At 38.2% G+C, this 21,713-nt stretch overlaps 1 protein-coding gene across 18 annotated transcripts in view; it reads left to right on the top strand.

Moving 5' to 3' along the window:
* LOC119975484 (fibrillin-2-like) overlaps window positions 1-21,713 on the top strand; it is a 188,366-nt gene that overhangs the window by 123,476 nt on the left and 43,177 nt on the right. For 2 of the 18 annotated variants that reach the window (XM_038815198.1, XM_038815202.1), the window contains exons 1-19: window positions 1,073-1,106; window positions 2,032-2,156; window positions 3,425-3,550; window positions 4,795-4,920; window positions 6,920-7,045; window positions 7,247-7,372; window positions 8,321-8,446; window positions 9,384-9,509; window positions 9,711-9,836; window positions 10,786-10,911; window positions 11,848-11,973; window positions 12,175-12,300; window positions 13,252-13,377; window positions 14,315-14,440; window positions 14,642-14,767; window positions 15,715-15,840; window positions 16,777-16,902; window positions 18,388-18,513; window positions 20,426-20,551. In XM_038815198.1, the coding sequence (XP_038671126.1) occupies window positions 2,042-2,156; window positions 3,425-3,550; window positions 4,795-4,920; window positions 6,920-7,045; window positions 7,247-7,372; window positions 8,321-8,446; window positions 9,384-9,509; window positions 9,711-9,836; window positions 10,786-10,911; window positions 11,848-11,973; window positions 12,175-12,300; window positions 13,252-13,377; window positions 14,315-14,440; window positions 14,642-14,767; window positions 15,715-15,840; window positions 16,777-16,902; window positions 18,388-18,513; window positions 20,426-20,551 (2,257 nt within the window). In that variant the 5' untranslated portion in view covers window positions 1,073-1,106; window positions 2,032-2,041. Of the gene's footprint in view, window positions 38-1,072; window positions 1,107-2,031; window positions 2,157-3,424; window positions 3,551-4,794; window positions 4,921-6,919; window positions 7,046-7,246; window positions 7,373-8,320; window positions 8,447-9,383; window positions 9,510-9,710; window positions 9,837-10,785; window positions 10,912-11,847; window positions 11,974-12,174; window positions 12,301-13,251; window positions 13,378-14,314; window positions 14,441-14,641; window positions 14,768-15,714; window positions 15,841-16,776; window positions 16,903-18,387; window positions 18,514-20,425; window positions 20,552-21,713 lie in introns of those variants that run through there. The other 16 variants (XM_038815199.1, XM_038815200.1, XM_038815201.1 and 13 more) reach the window with 16 other exon arrangements.

Genomic DNA, 21,713 nt, shown 5'->3' on the forward strand with positions numbered 1-21,713 from the left:
TTTAGCACGAATGTGACAAACACGTCTCTTTGTGATGGTAGGAAATCATCAAACAATAGATTCTCAAGAAGTTTAGAATTGCAAAATACACTTAGTTAAAACACTCTCAATTTCCAGCATACTTTAGAAGCCTGCAAAATGCTCTTTCATGGATTCACAAGTAAACAAAAAGAGGTTAAAGTTAATTATCTGACAATACGCATTAATAATATTTTGATTGCACATTGCAGTTTCCATGGTAGTAAATGCATAGACTGCCAGAAAATTACAATTATGATTTCGAATACCGTTCAATGGCATGTGCTTTGTCCTTCTGGATCTTGCCATTGGTCTGGGATGTGTATGTTTAGAATCTGTGGCAGATTGGATTATTTTAGTTTAATCAGGCCACGGGCAGAATAGCTGGCAATGAAATCGATATATTAGACACAGTGATCTGTCTGAGACCACTGCTCATTTCTGCACGGCCTTGCGTTATTGCGCTTCACTCACTCATTTGCAGTCAGAAATGCAGAATTTGAATTTCAGTGGAGCACCAAGCAACACGACTTGCCAAAAAAGAATGTATGATTGAAATTAAACATATTGTTAATGAAACAGTTTGTATTGGGTTAACTCAATCATTCTAGGTAGATTATTAAAAGGATAATCCATCTCTCATTATGGGAATGGTCTTGCACATTGGATTTGCGAATAAAGAATATTTTTGTCTGTTACTCTAATGGGCAACTGTAATATTGTTCGTTGTGGGGGCAGATGGGAACCTCATGTCAAATAATACTGTAAAACTTATTTGTGCGACAATGTTAACAACCTCTCTTTTTGTGGGTAATGCAACATCAAATGTATTGCTGTTGAATTACAGAAGAATCGACAACATAAATTTCTGAAGGCTGTGCTGGCATGTGTGATGTACATTGAAAATTAGTGGTCAAGCTTGAATCAAGCTGAGCCTGGAATAACTATATGTTTTTTGCAGATATCAATGAATGTGCAACCAAACACATCAACTCTGTCAACAAATCTGCACCAATACAATTGGAAGCTTCAATTGCAGTTGCCATCCTGGATATGGCACCAATGTGACAATACTTCTCTTTGTGATGGTAGGAAATGTTGTATCATTCAGATCCTCAGAAACTTTGATTCGCAAATTATACTTAGTCTAAATTCTCTCAATGTCCAGCATATTCTAGACAACTTACAAGCAAGGTCTTTCACTAGCTTCTAAGTTAAACAATAAGAGGTAATCTACAATAATCTGCCTATATTCAGTAAATAACTTTGAGCGCAGATTATAGTTTCCAGTGTGAAATGTTCAAAGATGGTGAGGAAATTGCAATTATGATTCATCATTTTGGATCAACGGCATGTTCTTTAGACATATGAATTTGCAAATTCTCAGCTTTGCTGATTATTGAGCATCAATGAAGATGGAATCTGCTACCCGGATGGGTATAGGATCAGAATGTTCACTGCAAGAGAGTCAATAGATTTGTCATGGTGATCAGTCTGAGACCTTTACTCTTTCAACAATCTAGCAGCATCGCGCGTATCTGTTGACCATAACAATGTCCATCTCAATTCAGTGAACATTTAATATGAGTTTGCCAAATAACATGCAAGCCACGGGCATAATTCATTTTCTGTCCAAAGAAGTGCAAGTTAGGTGGATTGGCCATGCAAAGTAGCCCCACAGTGTCGAAAAGGTTAGGTGGTGTTACTTGGGTTACTGGGATAGGGCCGAGGGATGGGTTTGGATAGGGTGCTCTGTATAAGGGCTGGCTCAGACTCTATGGGGTGAATCGCATCCTTCTGCTCTGAAAGCTTCTTAGAATAGAGATGGACAAATGGTCTTGTGCCTTTCGTAATTAGTTCCTTCTGCCTCAAAACTGATGGTGCCACAGGCCAGCACTCATAACCTGGAGCTTGTAACGCTCACCTGGGTCTGGAATGAATAACAATGTCAGTTGAAAGTTACCCGAAGTTTTCATTGATCCTGAGAAACTCATGAGTGGATTTTTTCCGCAGATATCGACGAATGTTCAACCAACACGTCAACCTGTCAACAAATCTGCACCAATACAATTGGAAGCTCAATTGCAGTTGCCATGCTGGATTTAGCACCAATGGGACAAACACTTCCCTTTGTGATGGTAGGAAATCATCAAACAATAGATTCTCAGGACATTTTGAATTGCAAATACACTTAGTCAAAACAATCTCAATGTACAACATAGTCTGGACGGCTGCAGAAATTCTCTTTCTACTGATTCACCATTGAACAAAAAGAGGTGTAACTAGTGGTCAAATTTGAATCAAGCTAAACAAGGAATAACTGGATATGTTTTTTGCAGATATCAATGAATGTGCAACCAATCATCAAACCTGTCTACAAATTTGCACCAATACAATTGGAAGCTTCAATTAGCAGTTGCCATCCCTGAATTTAGCACGAATGTGACAAACAACGTCTCTTTGTGATGGTAGGAATCATCAAACAATAGATTCTCAAGAAGTTAGAATTGCAAAATACACTATAGTTAAAACACTCTCAATTCCAGCATACTTTTAGAAGCCTGCAAAATGCTCTTCTATTGATTACAATTAACAAAAAGAGGTTAAAGTTAATTCTTTCAATACGCATTAATGATATTTTGATGCACATTGCAGTTTCCATGGAAGTAAATTCATAGACTGCCAGAAAATTACAATTATGATTTCGAATTACCGTTCAATGGCATGTGCTTTGTCCTTCTGGACTTGCCATTGGTCTGGGAGTGTATTGTTAAAATCTGTGGCAGTTGGATTATTTTAGTTTAATCAGGCCACGGGCAAATAGCTGGCAATGAAAATCGATATATTAACACAGTAATCTGTCTGAGACCACTGCTCATTTCTGCACGGCTTGCGTTATTGCGCTTCACTCACTCATTTGCAGTCAGAAATGCAGAATTTGAATTTCAGTGGAGCACCAAGCAACACGACTTGCCAAAAAAGAATGTATGATTGAAATGAAACATATTGTTAATGAAACAGTTTGTATTGGGTTAACTCAATCATTCTAGGTAGATTATTAAATGGATAATCCATCTCTCATTATGGGAATGGTCTTTGCACATTGGATTTGCGAATAAAGAATATTTTTGTCTGTTACTCTAATGGGCAACTGTAATATTGTTCGTTGTAGGGGGCAGATGGGAACCCACATGTCAAATAATACTGTAAAACTTATTTGTGCACAATGTTAACAACCTCTCTTTTTGTGGGTAATGCAACATCAAATGTATTGCGGTTGAATTACAGAAGAATCGAACAACATAAATTTCTGACGGCTCTGCTGGCCATGTGTGATGTACATTGAAAATTAGTGGTCAAGCTTGAATCAAGCTGAACATGGAATAAATAGATATGTTTTTTGCAGATATCAATGAATGTGCAACCAACACATCAACCTGTCAACAAACCTGCACCAATACAATTGGAAGCTTCAATTGCAGTTGCCATCCTGGATATGGCACCAATGTGACAAATACTTCTCTTTGTGATGGTAGGAAATGTTGTATCATTCAGATCCTCAGAAACTTTGATTCGCAAATTATACTTAGTCTAAATTCTCAATGTCCAGTATTCTAGACATCTACAAGCAAGGTCTTTCACTAGCTTCTAAGTTAAACAATAAGAGGTTATCTACAAGAATCTGCCTATATTCAGTAAATAAACTTTGAGCGCAGATTATAGTTTCCAGTGTGAAATGTTCAAGATGGTGAGGAAATTGCAAATATGATTCATCATTTTGGATCAACAGCATGTTCTTTAGACATATGAATTTGCAAATTCTCAGGTTTGCTGATTATGAGCATCAATGAAGATGGAATCTGCTACCCGGATGGGTTAGGATCAGAATGTTCACTGCAAGAGAGTAATAGATTTGTCATGGTGATCAGTCTGAGACCTTTTCCCTTTCAACAATCTAGCAGCATCGCGCGTATCCGTTGATCATTAACAATGTCCAATCTCAATTTCAGTGAACATTTAATACGAGTTTGCCAAATAACATGCAAGCCACGGGCATAATTCATTTTCTGTCCAAGAAGTGCAAGTTAGGTGGATTGGCCATGCAAAGTAGCCCCACAGTGTCGAAAAGGTTAGGTGGTGTTACTGGGTTACTGGGATAGGGCCGAGGCATGGGCTTGGATAGGGTGCTCTGTCTAAGGGCTCTCAGACTCAATGGGGTGAATGGCATCCTTCTGCACTTTAAACTGGATGATTCTTAGAATAGAGATGGATAAATGGTTGTGCCTTTCGTAATTAATTCCTTCTGCCTCAGAACTGATGGTGCCATAGGCCAGCACTCATAACCTGGAGCTTGTAACGCTCACCTGGGTCTGGAATGAATAGCAAATGTCAGTTGAAAGTTACCCGAAGTTTTCAATTGATCCTGAGAAACTCATGAGTGGATTTGTTCCGCAGATATCGACGAATGTTCAACCAACACGTCAACCTGTCAACAAATCTGCACCAATACAATTGGAAGCTTCAATTGCAGTTGCCATGCTGGATTTAGCACCAATGTGAAACACTTCTCTTTGTGATGGTAGGAAATCATCAACAGTAGATTCTCAGGACATTTTGAATTGCAAAATACACTAGTCAAAACAATCTCAATGTTCAACATAGTCTTGCGGCTGCAAAAATTCTCTTTCTATTGATTCACTATTGAACAAAAGAGGTTAACTAGTGGTCAAATTTGAATCAAGCTAAACAAGGAATAACTGGATATGTTTTTTGCAGATATCAATGAATGTGCAACCAATACATCAACCTGTCAACAAATTTGCACCAATACAATTGGAAGCTTTAATTGCAGTTGCCATCCTGAATTTAGCACGAATGTGACAAACACGTCTCTTTGTGATGGTAGGAAATCATCAAACCATAGATTGTCAAGAAGTTTAGAATTGTAAAATACACTTAGTTAAAACACTCTCAATTTCCAGCATTTTAGAAGCCTGCAAAATGCTCTTCTATTGATTCACAATTAACAAAAAGAGGTTAAAGTTAATTATCTGTCAATACGCATTAATGATATTTTGATTGCACATTGCAGTTTCCATGGTAGCAAATTCATAGACTGCTAGAAAATTACAATTATGATTTCGAATTACCGTTCAATGGCATGTGCTTTGTCCTTCTGGACTTGCCATTGGTCTGGGATGTGTATTGTTAGATCTTGGGCAGTTGGATTATTTGAGTTTAATCAGGCCATGGGCAGAATAGCTGGCAATGAAATCGATATATTAGACACAGTGCTCTGTCTGAAGACCACTGCTCATTTCTGCACGGCTTTGCATTATTGCGCTTCACTCACTCATTTGCAGTCAGAAATGCAGAATTGGAAATTTTCAGTGGAGCACCGAAGCACACGACTTGCCCAAAAAGACTGTATGTTGAACTTTAAACATATTGTTAATGAAACAGTTTGTATTGGGTATCTCCAATCATCTAGGTAGGATATTAAAAGTGATAATCCATCTCTCATTATGGGAGAGTCTTTGCCCATTTGGATTTGCGAAATAAAGAATATTTTTGTCTGTTACTCTAATGGGCAACTGTAATATTGTTCGTTCGTGGGGGGCAGATGGGAACCCTCATGTCAAATAATATGTAAAGCTTATTTGTGCACAATGTTAACAACCTCCTCTTTTGTGGGTATGTCAACATCAAATGTATTGCTGTTGAATTACAGAAGAATCGAACAACATAAATTTCTGAAGGCTGTGCTGGCCATGTGTGATGTACATTGAAAATTAGTGGTCAAGCTTGAATCAGCTGAGCCTGGAATAAAATATATGTTTTTGCAGATATCAATGATGTGCAACCAACACATCAACCTGTCAACAAATCTGCACCAATACAATTGGAAGCTTCAATTGCAGGTTGCCATCCTGGATATGGCACCAATGTGACAATAACTTCTCTTTGTGATGGTAGGAAATGTTGTATCATTCAAGATCCTCAGAAACTTTGATTCGCAAATTATACTTAGTCTAAATTCTCTCAATGTCCAGCATATTCTAGACAACTTCAAGCAAGGTCTTTCACTAGCTTCTAAGTTAAACAATAAGAGGTAATCTACAATAATCTGCCTATATTCAGTAAATAAACTTGAGCGCCAGATTATAGTTTCCAGTGTGAAATGTTCAAAGATGGTGAGGAAATTGCAATTATGATTCATCATTTGGATCAACGGCATATTCTTTAGACATATGAATTTGCAAATTCTCAGCTTTGCTGATTATTGAGCATCAATGAAGATGGAATCTGCTACCCCGGATGGGTATAGATCAGAATGTTCACTGCAAGAGAGTCAATAGATTTGTCATGATGATCAGTCTGAGACCTTTTACTCTTTCAACAATCTAGCAGCATCGCGCGTATCTGTTGACCATTAACAATGTCCTATCTCAATTTCAGTGAACAGAGTTTGCCAAATAACATGCAAGCCACGGGCATAATTCATTTTCTGTCCAAAGAAGTGCAAGTTAGGTGGATTGGCCATGCAAAGTAGCCCCACAGTGTCGAAAAGGTTAGGTGGTGTTACTGGGTTACTGGGATAGGGCCGAGGCATGGGCTTGGATAGGGTGCTCTGACTCAGGGCTGGCACAGACTCAATTGGGTGAATGGCATCCTTCTGCACTTTAAACTGTATGATTCTTAGAATAGAGATGGACAAATGGTCTTGTGCCTTTCGTAATTAGTTCCTTCTGCCTCAGAACTGATGGTGCCATAGGCCAGCACTCATAACCTGGAGCTTGTAACGCTCACCTGAGACTGGAATGAATAACAAATGTCAGTTGAAAGTTACCCGAAGTTTTCAATTGACCCTGAGAAACTCATGAGTGGATTTTTTCCGCAGATATCGACGAATGTTCAACCAACACGTCAACCTGTCAACAAATCTGCACCAATACAATTGGAAGCTTCAATTGCAGTTGCCATGTTGGATTTAGCACCAATGTGACAAACACTTCCCTTTGTGATGGTAGGAAAATCATCAAACAATAGATTCTCAGGACATTTTGAATTGCAAATACACTTAGTCAAAACAATCTCAATGTTCAACATAGTCTTGACGGCTGCAGAAATTCTCTTTGTACTGATTCACCATTGAACAAAAAGAGGTTAACTAGTGGTCAAATTTGAATCAAGCTAAACAAGGAATAACTGGATATATTTTTTGCAGATATCAATGAATGTGCAACCAATACATCAACCTGTCTACAAATTTGCACCAATACAATTGGAAGCTTCAATTGCAGTTGCCATCCTGAATTTAGCACGAATGTGACAAACACGTCTCTTTGTGATGGTAGGAAATCATCAAACAATAGATTCTCAAGAAGTTTCGAATTGCAAAATACACTTAGTTAAAACACTCTCAATTTCCAGCATACTTTAGATGCCTGCAAAATGCTCTTTCATTGATTCACAATTAAACAAAAAGAGGTTAAAGTTAATTATCTGTCAATATGCATTAATAATATTTTGATTGCACATTGCAGTTTCCATGGTAGTAAATGCATAGACTGCCAGAAAATTACAATTATGATTTCGAATTACCGTTCAATGGAATGTGCTTTGTCCTTCTGGACTTGCCATTGGTCTGGGATGTGTATTGTTTAAAATCTGTGGCAGTTGGATTATTTTAGTTTAATCAGGCCACGGGCAGAATAGCTGGCAATGAAAATCGATATATTAGACACAGTGATCTGTCTGAGACCACTGCTCATTTCTGCACGGCTTGCGTTATTGCGCTTCACTCACTCATTTGCAGTCAGAAATGCAGAATTTGAATTTCAGTGGAGCACCAAGCAACACGACGTGCCAAAAAAGAATGTATGATTGAAATTAAACATATTGTTAATGAAACAGATTGTATTGGGTTAACTCAATCATTCTAGGTAGATTATTAAAAGGATAATCCATCTTTCATTATGGGAATGGTCTTTGCACATTGGATTTACGAATAAAGAATATTTTTGTCTGTTACTCTAATGGGCAACTGTAATATTGTTCGTTGTGGGGGGCAGATGGGAACTCACATGTCAAATAATACTGTAAAACTTATTTGTGCGCAATGTTAACAACCTCTCTTTTTGTGGGTAATGCAACATCAAATGTATTGCTGTTGAATTACAGAAGAATCGAACAACATAAATTTCTGAAGGCTGTGCTGGCCATGTGTGATGTACATTGAAAATTAGTGGTCAAGCTTGAATCAAGCTGAGCATGGAATAAATAGATATGTTTTTTGCAGATATCAATGAATGTGCAACCAACACATCAACCTGTCAACAAATCTGCACCAATACAATTGGAAGCTTCAATTGCAGTTGCCACCCTGGATACTGCACCAATGTGACAAATACTTCTCTTTGTGATGGTAGGAAATGTTGTATCATTCAGATCCTCAGAAACTTTGATTCGCAAATTATACTTAGTCTAAATTCTCTCAATGTCCAGTATATTCTAGACAGCTACAAGCAAGGTCTTTCACTAGCTTCTAAGTTAAACAATAAGAGGTTATCTACAAGAATCTGCCTATATGCAGTAAATAAACTTTGAGCGCAGATTATAGTTTCCAGTGTGAAATGTTCAAAGATGGTGAGGAAATTTCAATTATGATTCATCATTTTGGATCAACGGCATGTTCTTTAGACATATGAATTTGCAAATTCTCAGGTTTGCTGATTATTGAGCATCAATGAAGATGGAATCTGCTACCCGGATGGGTATAGGATCAGAATGTTCACTGCAAGAGAGTCAATAGATTTGTCATGGTGATCAGTCTGAGACCTTTTCCCCTTTCAACAATCTAGCAGCATCGCGCGTATACGTTGAACATTAACAATGTCCAATCTCAATTTCAGTGAACATTTAATACGAGTTTGCCAAATAACATGCAAGCCACGGGCATAATTCATTTTCTGTCCAAAGAAGTGCAAGTTAGGTGGATTGGCCATGCAAAGTAGCCCCACAGTGTCGAAAAGGTTAGGTGGTGTTACTGGGTTACTGGGATAGGGCCGAGGCATGGGCTTGGATAGGGTGCTCTGTCTAAGGGCTGTCTCAGACTCAATGGGGTGAATGGCATCCTTCTGCACTTTGAACTGGATGATTCTTAGAATAGAGATGGATAAATGGTCTTGTGCCTTTCGTAATTAATTCCTTCTGCCTCAGAACTGATGGTGCCATAGGCCAGCACTCATAACCTGGAGCTTGTAGCGCTCACCTGGGTCTGGAATGAATAGCAAATGTCAGTTGAAAGTTACCCGAAGTTTTCAATTGATCCTGAGAAACTCATGAGTGGATTTGTTCCGCAGATATCAACGAATGTTCAACCAACACGTCAACCTGTCAACAAATCTGCACCAATACAATTGGAAGCTTCAATTGCAGTTGCCATGCTGGATTTAGCACCAATGTGACAAACACTTCTCTTTGTGATGGTAGGAAATCATCAAACAGTAGATTCTCAGGACATTTTGTATTGCAAAATACACTTAGTCAAAACGATCTCAATGTTCAACATAGTCTTGGCGGCTGCAAAAATTCTCTTTCTATTGATTCACTATTAAACAAAAAGTGGTTAACTAGTGGTCAAATTTGAATCAAGCTAAACAAGGAATAACTGGATATGTTTTTTGCAGATATCAATGAATGTGCAACCAATACATCAACCTGTCAACAAATTTGCACCAATACAATTGGAAGCTTTAACTGCAGTTGCCATCCTGAATTTAGCACGAATGTGACAAACACGTCTCTTTGTGATGGTAGGAAATCATCAAACAATAGATTGTCAAGAAGTTTAGAATTGTAAAATACACTTAGTTAAAACACTCTCAATTTCCAGCATATTTTAGAAGCCTGCAAAATGCTCTTACTATTGATTCACAATGAAACAAAAAGAGGTTAAAGTTAATTATCTGTCAATACGCATTAATGATATTTTGATTGCACATTGCAGTTTCCATGGTAGCAAATTCATAGACTGCCAGAAAATTACAATTATGATTTTGAATTACCGTTCAATGGCATGTGCTTTGTCCTTCTGGACTTGCCATTGGTCTGGGATGTGTATTGTTAAGAATCTGTGGCAGTTGGATTATTTTAGTTTAATCAGGCCACGGGAAAAATAGCTGGCAATGAAAATCGATATATTAGACACAGTGATCTGTCTGAGACCACTGCTCATTTCTGCACGACTTGCGTTATTGCGCTTCACTCACTCATTTGCAGTCAGAAATGCAGAATTTGAATTTCAGTGGAGCACCAAGCAACACGACTTGCCAAAAAAGAATGTCTGATTGAAATGAAACATATTGTTAATGAAACAGTTTGTATTGGGTTAACTCAATCATTCTAGGTAGATTATTAAATGGATAATCCATCTCTCATTATGGGAATGGTCTTTGCACATTGGATTTGCGAATAAAGAATATTTTTGTCTGTTACTCTAATGGGCAACTGTAATATTGTTCGTTGTGTGGGGCAGATGGGAACCCACATGTCAAATAATACTGTAAAACTGATTTGTGCACAATGTTAACAACCTCTCTTTTTGTGGGTAATGCAACATCAAATGTATTGCTGTTGAATTACAGAAGAATCGAACAACATAAATTCCTGAAGGCTCTGCTGGCCATGTGTGATGTACATTGAAAATTAGTGGTCAAGCTTGAATCAAGCTGAACATGGAATAAATAGATATGTTTTTTGCAGATATCAATGAATGTGCAACCAACACATCAACCTGTCAACAAACCTGCACCAATACAATTGGAAGCTTCAATTGCAGTTGCCATCCTGGATATGGCACCAATGTGACAAATACTTCTCTTTGTGATGGTAGGAAATGTTGTATCATTCAGATCCTCAGAAACTTTGATTCGCAAATTATACTTAGTCTAAATTCTCTCAATGTCCAGCGTATTCTAGACATCTACAAGCAAGGTCTTTCACTAGCTTCTAAGTTAGACAATAAGAGGTTATCTACAAGAATCTGCCTATATGCAGTAAATAAACTTTGAGCGCAGATTATAGTTTCCAGTGTGAAATGTTCAAGATGGTGAGGAAATTGCAAATATGATTCATCATTTTGGATCAACGGCATGTTCTTTAGACATATGAATTTGCAAATTCTCAGGATTGCTGATTATTGAGCATCAATGAAGATGGAATCTGCTACTCGGATGGGTATAGGATCAGAATGTTCACTGCAAGAGAGTAAATAGATTTGTCATGGTCATCAGTCTGAGACCTTTTTCCCTTTCAACAATCAAGCAGCATCGCGCGTATCCGTTGATCATTAACAATGTCCAATCTCAATTTCAGTGAACATTTAATATGAGTTTGCCAAATAACATGCAAGCCACGGGCATAATTCATTTTCTGTCCAATGAAGTGCAAGTTAGGTGGATTGGCCATGCAAAGTAGCCCCACAGTGTCGAAAAGGTTAGGTGGTGTTACTGGGTTACTGGGATAGGGACGAGGCATGGGCTTGGATAGAGTGCTCTGTCCAAGAGCTGGCACAGACTCAATGGGGTGAATGGCATCCTTCTGCACTTTAAACTGGATGATTCTTAGAATAGAGATGGATAAATGGTCTTGTGCCTTTCGTAATTAATTCCTTCTGCCTCAGAACTGATGGTGCCATAGGCCAGCACTCATAACCTGGAGCTTGTAACGCTCACCTGGGTCTGGAATGAATAGCAAATGTCAGTTGAAAGTTACCCGAAGTTTTCAATTGATCCTGAGAAACTCATGAGTGGATTTGTTCCGCAGATATCAACGAATGTTCAACCAACACGTCAACCTGTCAACAAATCTGCACCAATACAATTGGAAGCTTCAATTGCAGTTGCCATGCTGGATTTAGCACCAATGTGACAAATACTTCTCTTTGTGATGGTAGGAAATCATCAAACAGTATATTCTCATGACATTTTGAATTGCAAAATACACTCAGTCAAAACAATCTCAATGTTCAACATAGTCTTGACGGCTGCAAAATTGATCTATCTATTGATTCACCATTGAACAAAAAGAGGTTAACTAGTGGTCAAATTTGAATCAAGCTAAACAAGGAATAATTGGATATGTTTTTTGCAGATATCAATGAATGTGCAACCAATACATCAACCTGTCAACAAATTTGCACCAATACAATTGGAAGCTTTAATTGCAGTTGCCATCCTGAATTTAGCACGAATGTGACAAACACGTCTCTTTGTGATGGTAGGAAATCATCAAACAATAGATTCTCAAGAAGTTTGGAATTGTAAAATACACTTAGTTAAAACACTCTCAATTTCCAGCATCTTTTAGAAGTCTGCAAAATGCTCTTTCGATTGATTCACAATTAAACAAAAAGAGGTTAAAGTTAATTATCTGTCAATACGCATTAATGATATTTTCATTGAACATTACAGTTTCCATGGAAGTAAATTCATAGACTGCCACCAGAAAATTACAATTATGATTTCGAATTACCGTTCAATGGCATGTGCTTTGTCCTTCTGGACTTGCCATTGGTCTGGGATGTGTATTGTTAAGAATCTGTGGCAGTTGGATTATTTTAGTTTAATCAGGCCACGGGCAAAATAGCTGGCAATGAAAATCGATATATTAACACAGTAATCTGTCTGAGACCACTGCTCATTTCTGCACGGCTTGCGTTATTGCGCTTCACTCACTCATTTGCAGTCAGAAATGCAGAATTTGAATTTCAGTGGAGCACTAAGCAACACGACTTGCCAAAAAAGAATGTATGATTGAAATGAAACATATTGTTAATGAAACAGTTTGTATTGGGTTAACTCAATCATTCTAGGTAGATTATTAAATGGATAATCCATCTCTCATTATGGGAATGGTCTTTGCACATTGGATTTGCGAATAAAGAATATTTTTGTCTGTTACTCTAATGGGCAACTGTAATATTGTTCATTGTAGGGGGCAGATGGGAACCCACATGTCAAATAATACTGTAAAACTTATTTGTGCACAATGTTAACAACCTCTCTTTTTGTGGGTAATGCAACATCAAATGTATTGCTGTTGAATTACAGAAGAATCGAACAACATAAATTTCGGAAGGCTCTGCTGGCCATGTGTGATGTACATTGAAAATTAGTGGTCAAGCTTGAATCAAGCTGAACATGGAATAAATAGATATGTTTTTTGCAGATATCAATGAATGTGCAACCAACACATCAACCTGTCAACAAACCTGCACCAATACAATTGGAAGCTTCAATTGCAGTTGCCATCCTGGATATGGCACCAATGTGACAAATACTTATCTTTGTGATGGTAGGAAATGTTGTATCATTCAGATCCTCAGAAACTTTGATTCGCAAATTATACTTAGTCTAAATTCTCTAAATGTCCAGCATATTCTAGACATCTACAAGCAAGGTCTTTCACTAGCTTCTAAGTTAAACAACAAGAGGTTATCTACAAGAATCTGCCTATATGCAGTAAATAAACTTTGAGCACAGATAATGGTTTCCAGTGTGAAATGTTCAAAGATGGTGAGGAAATTGCAATTATGATTCATCATTTTGGATCAACGGCATGTTCTTTAGACATATCAATTTGCAAATTATCAGGTTTGCTGATTATGGAGCATCAATGAAGACGGAATCTGCTACCCGGATGGGTATAGGATCAGAATGTTCACTGCAAGAGAGTAAATAGATTTGTCATGGTGATCAGTCTGAGACCTTTTCCCCTTTCAACAATCTAGCAGCATCGCGCGTATCCGTTGATCATTAACAATGTCCAATCTCAATTTCAGTGAACATTTAATACGAGTTTGCCAAATAACATGCAAGCCACGGGCATAATTCATTTTCTGTCCAAAGAAGTGCAAATTAGGTGGATTGGCCATGCAACGTAGCCCCACAGTGTCGAAAAGGTTAGGTGGTGTTACTGGGTTACTGGGATAGGGCCGAGGCATGGGCTTGGATAGGGTGCTCTGTCTAAGGGCTGGCTCAGACTCAATGGGGTGAATGGCATCCTTCTGCACTTTAAACTGGATGATTCTTAGAATAGAGATGGATAAATGGTCTTGTGCCTTTCGTAATTAATTCCTTCTGCCTCAGAACTGATGGTGCCATAGGCCAGCACTCATAACCTGGAGCTTGTAACGCTCACCTGGGTCTGGAATGAATAGCAAATGTCAGTTGAAAGTTACCCAAAGTTTTCAATTGATCCTGAGAAACTCATGAGTGGATTTGTTCCGCAGATATCAACGAATGTTCAACCAACACGTCAACCTGTCAACAAATCTGCACCAATACAATTGGAAGCTTCAATTGCAGTTGCCATGCTGGATTTAGCACCAATGTGACAAACACTTCTCTTTGTGATGGTAGGAAATCATCAAACAGTAGATTCTCAGGACATTTTGAATTGCAAAATACACTTAGTCAAAACAATCTCAATGTTCAACATAGTCTTGGCGGCTGCAAAAATTCTCTTTCTATTGATTCACTATTAAACAAAAAGAGGTTAACTAGTGGTCAAATTTGAATCAAGCTAAACAAGGAATAGCTGGATATGTTTTTTGCAGATATCAATGAATGTGCAACCAATACATCAACCTGTCAACAAATTTGTACCAATACAATTGGAAGCTTTAACTGCAGTTGCCATCCTGAATTTAGCACGAATGTGACAAACACGTCTCTTTGTGATGGTAGGAAATCATCAAACAATAGATTGTCATGAAGTTTAGAATTGTAAAATACACTTAGTTAAAACACTCTCAATTTCCAGCATATTTTAGAAGCCTGCAAAATGCTCTTACTATTGATTCACAATTAAACAAAAAGAGGTTAAAGTTAATTATCTGTCAATACGCATTAATGATATTTTGATTGCACATTGCAGTTTCCATGGTAGCAAATTCATAGACTGCCAGAAAATTACAATTATGATTTCGAATTACCGTTCAATGGCATGTGCTTTGTCCTTCTGGACTTGCCATTGGTCTGGGATGTGTATTGTTTAGAATCTGTGGCAGTTGGATTATTTTAGTTTAATCAGGCCACGGGCAAAATAGCTGGCAATGAAAATCGATATATTAGACACAGTGATCTGTCTGAGACCACTGCTCATTTCTGCACTGCTTGCGTTATTGCGCTTCACTCACTCATTTGCAGTCAGAAATGCAGAATTTGAATTTCAGTGGAGCACCAAGCAACGCGACTTGCCAAAAAAGAATGTATGATTGAAATTAAACATATTGTTAATGAAACAGTTTGTATTGGGTTAACTCAATCATTCTAGGTAGATTATTAAAAGGATAATCCATCTCTCATTATGGGAATGGTCTTTGCACATTGGATTTGCGAAAAATGAATATTTTTGTCTATTACTCTAATGGGCAACTGTAATATTGTTCGTTGTGTGGGGAGATGGGAACCCTCATGTACATAATACTGTAAAACTTATTTGTGCACAATGTTAACAACCTCTCTTTTTGTGGGTAATGCAACATCAAATGTATTGCTGTTGAATTACAGAAGAATCGAACAACATAAATTTCTGAAGGCTGTGCTGGCCATGTGTGATGTACATTGAAAATTAGTGGTCAAGCTTGAATCAAGCTGAACATGGAATAAATAGATATGTTTTTTGCAGATATCAATGAATGTGCAACCAACACATCAACCTGTCAACAAATCTGCACCAATACAATTGGAAGCTTCAATTGCAGTTGCCATCCTGGCTATGGCACCAATGTGACAAATACTTCGCTTTGTGATGATAGGATATGTTGTATCATTCAGATCCTCAGAAACTTTGATTCGTAAATTATACTTAGTCTAAATTCTCTAAATGTCCAGCATTTTCTAGACAGCTACAAGCAAGGTCTTTCACTAGCTTCTAAGTTAAACAATAAGAGGTAATCTACAAGAATCTGCCTATATGCAGTAAATAAACTTTGAGCACAGATAATGGTTTCCAGTGTGAAATGTTCAAAGATGGTGAGGAAATTGCAATTATGATTCATCATTTTGGATCAACGGCATGTCTTTAGACATATGAATTTGCAAATTCTCAGGTTTGCTGATTATTGAGCATCAATGAAGATGGAATCTGCTACCCGGATGGGTATAGGATCAGAATGTTCACTGCAAGAGAGTCAATAGATTTGTCATGGTCATCAGTCTGAGACCTTTTCCCCTTTCAACAATCTAGCAGCATCGCGCGTATCCGTTGATCATTAACAATGTCCAATCTCAATTTCAGTGAACATTTAATACGAGTTTGCCAAATAACATGCAAGCCACGGGCATAATTCATTTTCTGTCCAATGAAGTGCAAGTTAGGTGGATTGGTCATGCAAAGTAGCCCCACAGTGGCGAAAAGTTTAGGTGGTGTTACTGGGTTACTGGGATAGGGCCGAGGCATGGGCTTGGATAGAGTGCTCTGTCTAAGAGCTGGCACAGACTCAATGGGGTGAATGGAATCCTTCTGCACTTTAAACTGGATGATTCTTATAATAGAGATGGATAAATGGTCTTGTGCCTTTCGTAATTAATTCCTTCTGCCTCAGAACTGATGGTGCCATAGGCCAGCACTCATAACCTGGAGCTTATAACGCTCACCTGGGTCTGGAATGAATAGCAAATGTCAGTTGAAAGTTACCCGAAGTTTTCAATTGATCCTGAGAAACTCATGAGTGGATTTGTTCCGCAGATATCGACGAATGTTCAACCAACACGTCAACCTGTCAACAAATCTGCACCAATACAATTGGAAGCTTCAATTGCAGTTGCCATGCTGGATTTAGCACCAATGTGACAAACACTTCTCTTTGTGATGGTAGGAAATCATCAAACAATAGATGCTCATGAAGTTTAGAATTGCAAAATACACTTAGTTAAAACACTCTCAATTTCCAGCATATTTTAGAAGCCTGCAAAATGCTCTTTCTATTGATTCACAATTAAACAAAAAGAGGTTAAAGTTAATTATCTGTCAATACGCATTAATGATATTTTGATTGCACATGGTAGTAAATTCATAGACTGCCAGAAAATTACAATTATGATTTCGAATTACCGTTCAATGGCATGTGCTTTGTCCTTCTGGACTTGCCATTGGTCTGGGATGTGTATTGTTTAGAATCTGTGGCAGTTGGATTATTTTAGTTTAATCAGGCCACGGGCAGAATAGCTGGCAATGACAATCGATATATTAGACACAGTGATCTGTCTGAGACCACTGCTCATTTCTGCACGGCTTGCGTTATTGCACTTCACTCACTCATTTGCAGTCAGAAATGCAGAATTTGAATTTCAGTGGAACACCAAGCAACACAACTTACCAAAAAAGAATGTATGATTGAAATTAAACATATTGTTAATGAAACAGTTTGTATTGGGTTAACTCAATCATTCTAGGTAGATTATTAAAAGGATAATCCATCTCTCATTCTGGGAATGGTCTTTGCACATTGGATTTGCGAATAAAGAATATTTTTGTCTGTACTCTAATGGGCAACTGTAATATTGTTCGTTGTGGGGGGCAGATGGGAACTCTCATGTCAAATAATACTGTAAAACCTATTTGTGCGCAATGTTAACAACCTCTCTTTTTGTGGGTAATGCAACATCAAATGTATTGCTGTTGAATTACAGAAGAATCGAACAACATAAATTTCTGAAGGCTGTGCTGGCCATGTGTGATGTACATTGAAAATTAGTGGTCAAGCTTGAATCGAGCTGAACATGGAATAAATAGATATGTTTTTTGCAGATATCAATGAATGTGCAACCAACACATCAACCTGTCAACAAATCTGCACCAATACAATTGGAAGCTTCAATTGCAGTTGCCATCCTGGATATGGCACCAATGTGACAAATACTTCTCTTGTGATGGTAGGAAATGTTGTATCATTCAGATCCTCAGAAACTTTGATTCGCAAATTATACTTAGTCTAAATTCTCTCAATGTCCAGCATATTCTAGACAGCTACAAGCAAGGTCTTTCACTAGCTTCTAAGTTAAACAATAAGAGGTTATCTACAAGAATCTGCCTATATTCAGTAAGTTTAGTTTAAACGGACCACGGGCTGAATAGCTGGCAATGAAAATCGATATATTAGACACAGTGATCTGTCTGGGACCACTGCTCATTTCTGCACGGCTTGCGTTATTGCGCTTCACTCACTCATTTGCAGTCAGAAATGCAGAATTTGAATTTCAGTGGAGCACCAAGCAACACGACTTGCCAAAAAAGAATGTATGATTGAAATTAAACATATTGTTAATGAAACAGTTTGTTTTGGGTTTTTTTCCGCAGATATCGACGAATGTTCAACTAACACGTCAAACTGTCAACAAATCTGCATCAATACAATTGGAATCTTCAATTGCAGTTGCCATGTTGGATTTAGCACCAATGTGACAAACACTTCTCTTTGTGATGGTAGGAAATCTTCAATCATTCAGATTCTTAGAAACTTTGATTCGCAAATTATACTCAGTCTAAATGCTTTCAATATCCATGGTCTTTCTCTTTCTTCTATGTTAAACAATAAGAGGTTATCGACAACAATGGTAAATAAACAGCAGTTTATAATTTCCATCAATGAAAATCTGCAGAGTATAGGACATTTCTTTTGTGATTCATCATTTTGGATCAACGGCATGTTGTTTAGACATCTGAATTTGTAATTTCTCAAGTTTGCTGATCATTGAGCATCAATGGGGATGGAATCTGATACCCTGATCGGGGAAAAGTCTGAATGGTCACTGCAAGAGAGTGAATAGATTTCTCATGGTGATCAATCTGAGACCTCTGCAGTTTATTACGTGCCAGGGTTTTGAGATCCCCAAAATATATCATGGAGTTCACCTGATCCACAACGTTTAATAGATTTTGGTTATGGGGATCACAAGTGCCCACTCTAAGGTGTGATGCAACAGAGATCTAAAGTACTTTTAAAACAAAACAATGTTAATTCTATGACTCTAGTTCTCATTTTATAAGCACACAGTAAACATCTGAGCAACTATCAACTCAAATACTCCCCCCAAAGAATACAGTACTCGATAGGTAACCCTTAATCTTTCCTAGCAACATTCATAAGACAAATACCCTCTTTAACAAATACAGCAGGTTTAATTTATCTACTGAGAGCAGTTATCACTTTTAAATTAGCAAGTTATTTGAAGACATTCTTTTTCATGAAGAGAGAGATCAAAATTACACCTTGTTTGATGGATGCAGCTCCAACTCTGAAAATGAAACCAAACACACACTGTAGCTGCCAGCTCAAAAACTAAAGTAAAAGCTGAAAGACAGCCCAGCTCCACCCACACACTGACATCATTGCAGCTACTTGATAAACACCAATTTCTTAAAGGTACTCTCACATGACAACTTTTCAACATGGCTTGCAGCATCGTGCACATCCGCTGATCATTAACAATGTCCAGTCTCAATTTCAGTGAACATTGAATATGAGATTGCCAAATAAAATGCATGTCATGAGCATAATTGCAAAATACACTTAGTCAAAACATTCTCAATGTCCAGCATAATCTAGACGGCTGCAAAAATGCTCTTTCTATTGCTTCACCATGGAACAAAAAGAGGTTAACGAGAATTATCTGTTGATATGCATAAATTATATTTTGATTGCACATTACAGTTTCCACTGTGGTAAATTCTTAGACTGCCAGAAAATTACAATTAAAAGGATAATCCATCTCTCATTATGGGAATGGACTTTGCACATTGGATTTGCCAATAATTAATATTTTTGTCCCTTACTCTAACTGCCAATTGCAATTTTGTTTGTTGTGGAGGGCAGATGGGACACCTAATTATACTGTAAAACGTATTTGCGCACAATATTAGCAACCTCACTTTTTGTGGGAAATGCAACATCAAATGTATTGTCGTTAAATTACAGAAGAATCGAACAACATAAATTTCTGAAGGATGTGTTGGCCATGTATGATGTAGATTGAATATTAGTGGTCAAATTTCAGTGTCCAGAAGGTCAGGTGGTGTTACTGGGTTACGGGGATAGGGTGGATGTATGGTTTTGGATAGGATGCTCTTTCTAAGGGCTGGTTCAGACTCGATGGGGCAAATGGCATCCTTCTGCACTGTAAGCTGCATGATTCTTGGAATAGAGATGGACAAATGGCCCTGTGCCTTTCGTTATTAGTTCCTTCTGCCTCAGAACTGATGGTGCCATAGGCCAGCACTCATAACCTGGAGCTTGTAACGCTCACCTGGGTCTGGAATGAATAACAAATGTCAGTTGAAAGTTACCCGAGGTCTACAATTGATCCTGAGAAACTCATGAGTGGACTTTTTTCTGCAGATATCGATGAATGTGCAACAAACACGTCAACCTGTCAACAAATCTGCACCAATACAATTGGAAACTTCAATTGCAGTTGCCATGCTGGATTTAGCACCAATGTGACAAACACTTCTCTTTGTGATGGTAGGAAATCATCACACAATAGATTCTCAGGACATTTTTGAATTGAAAAATACAGTTTGTCAAAACACCCCAATGTCCAGCATAGTCTAGACGGCTGCAAAAATGCTCTTTCTGTTGCATCACCATTAAACAAAAAGAGGTTAATGTCAATTATTGCCGATATGCATTAATGATATTTTGATTGCACGTTACAGTTTCCATTGTGGTAAATTCATAGACTGCCAGAAAATTACAATTCTGATTGATAATTTCTTATCAATGGCATGTGCTTTGTCCTTCTGGACTTGCCATTCTTCAGGGGTGCGTATTGTTCAGAATCAGCGGACGTTGGATTATTGCAGCTATTTAAAAAAAATATTTGTGTTGCCATTTTCAGTTTTATGTACTTTGCTTTTCGTGTTTGTTATTGTACAGCATATAAGATTTTCTTGCACCTACTACAATTTGTCACTGCCTGTCTTGGTGCGATATCCTCATCCCCCTCCCCCACAACACCCCCACCCCCATCCTGCCCCTTGATACCTTCCCTGTTCGCTCAGGTGTGTGCCCCCCTCTTCTTCGGCTCTCCCCCTTTCGCCCTTATTTCCTATGAGTTTCCACAGTGTCTGCCTTGTGGGTGAGGGGGGATGGGTTCTTTTGCTTTCCCCCCTCACTCTGCATCGTTTCTTTTATTCCCCTCGGGTTCTTCCTCTCTTCTTCCCCTACTTCGCCTGAGTTGTCATTACTCTTTTAATTTCTTTATTTCTCTCTCTGATAGTTATTGTTGGCCTCAAACAGGTCCCTGCATGGTAGCACAGTGGTTAGCACTGTTTCCTCACAGCTCCAGGGTCCCAGTTTCAATTCCCGGCTTGGGTCACTGTTTGTGTGGAGTTTACACATTCTCCATGTGTCTGCATGTGTTTCCTTAGGGTGCTCCGGTTTCCTCCCACAAGTCCCGAAAGACATGATTGTTAGGTGATTTGGATGTTCTGAATTCTCTATCTGTGTACCCGAACAGGCGCCGGAATGTGGCGATTAGGGGCTTTTCACAGTAACTTCATTGCAGTGTTAATGTAAGCCTACCTGTGAGAATAAGATTATTATTATTATCGTTGCAGTGTTATTGAAAGCCTACCTGCGACAATAAAGATAATTACATTATACAAATTGCCCCCATGCTTTA

The sequence above is a fragment of the Scyliorhinus canicula genome, chromosome 13 (genome assembly GCF_902713615.1).
Source record: "Scyliorhinus canicula chromosome 13, sScyCan1.1, whole genome shotgun sequence".
Lineage (NCBI taxonomy): Eukaryota > Metazoa > Chordata > Chondrichthyes > Carcharhiniformes > Scyliorhinidae > Scyliorhinus > Scyliorhinus canicula.